Source organism: Galeopterus variegatus, unplaced genomic scaffold (genome assembly GCF_000696425.1).
Source record: "Galeopterus variegatus unplaced genomic scaffold, G_variegatus-3.0.2 Scaffold4665, whole genome shotgun sequence".
NCBI classification, from domain to species: Eukaryota; Metazoa; Chordata; class Mammalia; order Dermoptera; family Cynocephalidae; genus Galeopterus; species Galeopterus variegatus.
In genome coordinates, this window is record NW_007730776.1 from 146708 (window position 1) to 153555 (window position 6848).

A 6848-nucleotide genomic window follows, 5' to 3' on the forward strand; every position below is an offset into this window, starting at 1 on the left:
TGGGGACCGGCAACGGGATCGCAACCCTCAGTGTTGCGCCCGCACCGCGCTCAGCCAGTGAGCAGGAACCGGTCTCCACATGGGATCCGAACCCTCGGTGGGAGCGCCGCCGCGCTCCCAAGCGGCGCACTCTCCAGTGCGCCACCAGGCCGGCCCATAAATAAGCAAACTTTTATTTTTTATTTTTTTTTAATTTTTTTCCTTTTTGTCTTTTTTACTGACTGGTAACGGGATCGCAACCCTCGGTGTTGCGCCCGCACCGCGCTCAGCCAGTGAGCAGGAACCGGTCTCCACATGGGATCCGAACCCTCGGTGGGAGCGCCGCCGCGCTCCCAAGCGGCGCACTCTCCAGTGCGCCACCAGGCCAGCCCCTCTTACACTGTTATACTTTTTGCTCTCTGTGTTTCAGTCTGGCGATTTTTTTTGGACCTGTCTTCCACTTTGGAAATTATTTTATCAGTTTTGCTGATCTATTGATAGGTTCTTAATTTTAGTTATCATGTATTTTTTATTTGTAGAATTTCTATTTGATTCTAATTATTCTAATTTATTAATTTAGTTACTGACTTAAAATCACATATTATAGAAATAATCAGTTTATAAATACTGCTTTCTTGCCCTCACATTTCATGAAACAATTTTTTTTACACTCTTCAAATGCGTCTTTACCATCAGTGTTTGTCTTTACTAAGGCCATTTTTTCGAGTCATCTGACAGCTATCTGGAACAAATTTTTACTTTCATCCACATTGTTTAAGATTTGGAGCTTTTGGATTCTTTGACACTGCTGTTACCTCCAGTTATAAAAACTTGCTTATATACCATTAGGACAGTTGTTTTTTTCCTCCTGTTCTGTAGGGATGTAGTTGTAATTGCCACAATGTAATCACTTTCTGTATTCTTGTTCTTATGACTGATCTTTAAAGTGGATCTAGGAAGTGATTTTTAAAAGTTTATTTATAGTAGTATCCAGCTGTTATAATTGTTAGGTTGTGCCCTTGAGAGTAAGTAATAAATCTGTGATAAATTTTTTTGCCTCCATTCCATTAAAAAAAGGGTTTTTATTACAGAAAATTTCAAACATTTATAAAAGTAGAATAGCTTACTCAGCTCCCACATACCAATTCCTAGCTTCAAAAATAAATCACCTCATTGCTCATTTTCTTTCTTCTACATCCCACCGACCCCAGATCATTTTGAAGGAGATCTCAGGTATCATATGATTTCATTATAAATATAGCATATCTCTCAAAAGTTAAGGATTCTTTTAAAAATGTAATCACAATACTATTATACCTCATAATTTTAGTAATAATTTTTAAATACTTGTTTGATCCTTTTGTATAGCTTGCAATTTTCTGCTGAGCTTTTCTATCTTGTCATTTAATTTCTTGAATATGAGTTATAATTTAAGTTTCTGGTAGTAAATATCTCCTCTCTGTGAGTCCATTTTTAGTATCTGTCTTTTTTCCTCTTGTTTATCAGTTCTTATCTTTTGTAAGCTTGGTTTTTGTTTCTTTTTTTTTTTTTTAATTAAGTGCTGGATAGTGTGGATGAAAAATTGTAGCAATAACTTGAGGCTGTGGATGAATTTATCTTCCTGCAGAGGGGCTTTACTATTTCTGGTGGCTGTTAGGCTGGAGTAGATCACCATAATCCAATCAGGACACAGTCCATGTGAGGCTCTGTCTATTTCCAGTTAGCCCATTCTGATGTGCACCCCTTTGGGTATGAGTCAGAATCCCTGGGGTATTTACCAGCACCCCTCATCCATAGTGGTCCCTGAACTTCAATTTTTCTCTCTGTCATCATGAAACCCCTGTAGCTCTGCTGCTCAGGGTCTCAGCCACAGCTTCTGCTTTTGAGATCAGCAGTCACATTGAGAGGAAAAGTTTCAAATGCTGGGCTCACATATCTTGCTTTCCTCTTCTTTTGCATCTTGGAGACCTCCCTCCCCCAACACCGGACTCACTATCTTGGTAGCACTCTGCTTCCTTAAAATTTTTTTACAACTTTTGTTTTCCCTATTATAGCCAGAGGGAAATTGGTTTGGAACAACCTAGGAGACCATTGCCAAAGCAGAACTCTCTCTCAGAACTTTCTGAACTTAATATTCATGTTCTTGATATATTTACCATTTTTTTTCTCATTGTTGAAAATCTTATGTTGACACAGATATTCTCTCACAACTCCTCTGGCTTTTATATTGTCACTCTGTGTTTGTCAAAATAGTCTTTTGACTGTTGGTTTCAAATGGATATAATAATTACTGAAACCTTTAGTACTTATTGAAGTCTTTTCTTTAAAAATAAAAAAAATCAGCATATAGATATGAAAAAGAAAAGATCAGTCTCTTTAGTATATTTTCTTACCTTTTTTTTACCAAAATATAACTTTTAGCTTGATTTTTAGCACCCTGTTCATCAGGCTTTACTATTTAAAACAATGGTTATTGTCCAAAAGATTAAATGTTAGACTTACACAATGACTATTTGGTAAATATATTCAGTGTGTCGTGGGCTTTGGCATTTCCAAAATATAAGAAATTTAAATGTTTTGAGCAGTACATCACCAGAAGATTGCTCAAACATTTAAGAATTTTACTTTTGAAATGAATTTTATTGTAATAATTGAATTGTACATTATTGGAATGAGTAAAAACTTCCTAAGGAGTCTAGTTTGATGTACTGTATATCATCAGTTTTAAAATGCAGATTTATTCACTATTTTTATAACTTTGAAGTTGTGCTATTTCTCACAAAAATAAAAAAGCATTGTGTCATAGTTTAATTTTACATAAATTCTTCCTGAAACGTTATATAAAAGAATAGCATACATTTTTGTATAGTTGCAGTCACCTCTCCAAGTTTCAATCTCCTTTGGTTTTCAGCGGAGAGATGTCTTGGTGTTACTCTAACACCCTCTGCTGCTCAATGAGAAAAATACTTTTTTCAAAAGTCTTCATATTTTAATGGCCAGTTGCTCAAAAAGGCCAACTTGGACTTCAGAATGAGAATACTGTTAGCATAAAGATCTGGCCACAGTTACACTATAGATTGATTATGGTGGGGGCGGGAAGGGAAGATGGCCTGGAGAAGGTGAACTGCTGTAGAATCTTGCCATTGTAGAGGAGATTCCCGAGATCTTTCTAAATCTCAAAAATTACTGATTACATGAGTATGTAACATTTTTCCTGTGAAGTGCCATAGTGTATAATCCACTCTGTAAGACTATTAAAGTTAATGGCACCACAAAAAAAATCTATTTTATTATGTACGTCAAACTTTTTTTGTCACAAGTAGAGCTATGTGTAGAATAGATAGAGAATTTTAGTAGCTATCTGCACAATAAATAGAAAATTATATGAGGGTATTTCAAAAGTTCATGAAAAGATTCATATTATCTTTCAATTCTATTTTTCCACAAACTTTCTGAAGTATCCTCATATAGCGTGTGGAATTGTAGTTCTAAGAGGATCAGCTTGGGTCATCATCAGTGTACTTAACTTGCTTCTATACTTACAATACTTACTGTACATTGTAGACCTTTAGATTGCTCAGAGTCAAGTTCTTGAGTATTGAATCCACTAATGCCAAGGTTCTACTGTACTTTAAAGAATAATCATTCTTGTTATATGTATTAGGCTGTTCCTGTTGCTTATAACAGAAATACCCAAAACCGGGTATTTTGAAATCAGGGCGGAGGCTCCCAAGCCTTCACAGCTCTGCATTCTGCAAGACCGCAGACTTACAGTGCGTGGACACCACCAAGGACCCCGGCTTGTATCCTTCGAAACTGCAGGTCCAGCCACACCTAGGGCCAATTTAGCTACAGCTGGAGTAGCCGGGGTGCTGGTGCTGGAAGCAGCTTCCTGATGTGGCCTTGGGAAGCAAGCCCATGGAGGGTGCCTGGAGCCTGTTCCCCAAGACCGTTCTGTCTCTCTAGGCCTCTGGGCCTGTGATGGAAGGGGCAGCCTTGAAGATCTCTTAATGCCTTCTAGGTCTTTTTTTGCTTCTCTTGATAATTCCTTTCTTTTGTAATAATTTCTTAGCAAAGGGTTGCTGGGCTACACCATTGGTTTCCTTTCTTGAAGACACCTTTTCACTCTTTACATGGCCAGGCTGAGTTTTTTACAGTTTTTCACTCTCTGCTTCCTTGTTACCTATAACTTCTGCCTTTACCTCATGTCTTTGCTGCTGTAACTCAGTGTAAGCTGTTCCAAGTAGCCATGCAGCTTTCTGAATGCTTTGCTGCTTAGAAACTTCTTCTGCCAAATACCCTGAGTCAGCACCTTGAAGTTCCTCATTTCATAAAACTCTTGGGCATGAACAGAATGCAGCCAAGTTCTTTGCAAGTTCATAGCAAGGGAGGATCTTTGCCCCAGTTTCCAATAAGCTCCTTCTCATTTCTATCTGAAAACTCCTTAGAATGGTCCTTATAATTCATACATCTATAAGCATTCTAGGCACCACCATTTAACCAGTCTCTAAGATGTTCTCTACTCTCCTCACCAGCATCTAGGCTTTTCCTAGCCTGTTCCTCCAAATTTTTCCAGCCTCTGGCCAATATCCAGTTCCAAAGCCACTTCCACGTTTTCAAGTATTTGCTATAAGCAACACCCTACTTCTCTGGTACCAACTTTGTGTCTTAAACTCTTTCTGATGCTTGTAACATAAATACCTGGAACTGGGTAATTTATAAAGAAAATAAAATTTATTTCTTACAGTTTCAGAGGCTTGGAAATCAAAAGTCCAAGGAACACATCTGATGAGAGCCTTGTTGGTGGGTAGTGACTCTTCACAGCAAAGCAGGGTGTCACAAAGCAGATGGCAGAATCAGAGAGAGCTAATTCCTCACTCCTCCTTTTAAAGCCCTCAGAACCATGCCTATGACGACCACTAAATCATTAACTTAGTCCATTTACTTGGGCATGGTCCTCACAATCTAATCACCTCATCAACGTCCCACCTTTTAATTACCATAATAGGATGTCCCACCCTCTTAACACTGTGCAGTGGGGACTAAGTTTCTAATACATGGACTGTGGGGGACACAATTCCATCCACAGCAGTAAAATATACATTTACATTTTTAGATCTGGGGAAAAGAAGACAAAGCAGTGTCTAAACACTTACATTAACTCCATCAAGTGTTCTGCTATCTTGGCAGCTTGTCCATCCTATTGTGTGGAGATTTTTCAGTTTTCTGTCAGTCATCTTTTAGCTTAACCCAAGTGGCTGTTTAAACATGATTAATTTCAGTTATTCCTTGAGTATTCCAAGAAAAGTCACCCTGTTTGAGCACTGTTGTTTTCTTCTTGCTCTTTGTCTTTTTGAGAAGGGGGATTAGGGGAGAACTTGTGGGGGGAAAATGATATATAAAGGATCTTATTTTATAAATTAACTTTCTGGTCCTTTTCAATTGCATGGGTATCTAATTCTCTTAGAAATACTGAATGTGCCAGTAATATGTATGAGTATATCTGTCATTATAGAGCATAGTACTAAAGTTGGATGAGTACATCAAACTTGTAGACTTATCTTTCTTTAACGAAGCAACATGCCATTTTTTCCTGGAATGATAGTGTTGTTATACCATGTACCTGTTTTATCAACTGCCTCCTGGGGTATGTTATGGCATGATAGAAAGACCGTGGACTTTGGAGTTAGAAAAAGTCTGGATTCGAGTAACTGCTACAGTTTTGATATGTGACTTTTTACAAAGTACTTGAAAATATAAAGAACCTGGTATAGAACCAAAAACAGCACATTTACAGTAAATGGTGGTGTGTCCCCCCTTCATTCACAGGTTTTTACGTCAATCTTTATTATTTGGGATGGTATTTATTGGCCATATACATGTTACATTTTTTAAAGGAATTAGAAGTGCCTGGGTTTTTTATGTTTATTAATGGATATTTTTCAATTTTATTTGAGTATACATTGTGCATAAAATGAGCCTCACTCTAATAAAAGGATTTAATGAAAGAATTATTTAGTAAGTTATGCCTTGTTTCCAGCATATATATCTACTTTATTACAGGATTTGACTTTGTATGAATTCATCTCTATTTTCTCATTTCCAAAATGTAACAAGACTGAAGTCGTTTTATTCCATTGACAGGGAAGGTGTCTGTTTGCCAGTGGCAGTCCTTTTGAGCCTGTGGAACTCAGAGATGGGCGAGTCTTTACGCCAGGTCAAGGAAACAATGTGTACATTTTTCCAGGTAAATGCCACTGTTATTTATGTTATAGAGCAATAGTTAATTACATAAAAATACTTCATGAAATTCTTTGGAATTTAAGATTAAAATGAGCAACAGTTATTTACAGAGTTTTGGTATGAATGTACAGGGAAACTCGGAATTCAGCAAATCCAATTTGCTTTTTTTCCCTGAAAATGTATGGATTTATATTGCTAATTAAACTTGTTCTTATTATAGAAACAGTATAGTACATGGCTTATAAAAATGCAAAGGAACAGAATGGAATAAAATCATTTAGCCGTCTGCATCAACCTCGGGACTTCGTTATCCCACTTCTCAGATATAACCAACGTTGGATTTGCTTTGAGTTTTTCTGGTGGTTACCATCATGACTGACACACTTACCTCCCTTTATGCTGATTCTTCCAACTCAACTGTATGTATGAACTTCCACTGTGAAATACAAGCAATAGTCATGTGTACTATCTTCTTCTAATATCCTACTTCCTCTCTCTGCTGCTCTATTTGTCTTACTACTTTTAGTTTTCCTAAGTAGTTACCTTTATCTTTTTTTTTTTTTCCTTTTTGTCTTTTTTCGTGTCCGGCAACGGACTGCAACCCTCAGTGTTGCGCCCGTACTGGA

General features: G+C 37.4%; 1 protein-coding gene across 1 annotated transcript in view; it reads left to right on the plus strand.

The window, feature by feature from the left end:
• ME2 (malic enzyme 2, NAD(+)-dependent, mitochondrial) overlaps nucleotides 1–6848 on the plus strand; it is a 54365-nt gene that overhangs the window by 30172 nt on the left and 17345 nt on the right. The window contains exon 12 of the mRNA XM_008588073.1: nucleotides 6124–6226. Coding sequence (XP_008586295.1) covers nucleotides 6124–6226 — 103 coding nt within the window. The remainder of the gene's footprint in view (nucleotides 1–6123; nucleotides 6227–6848) is intronic.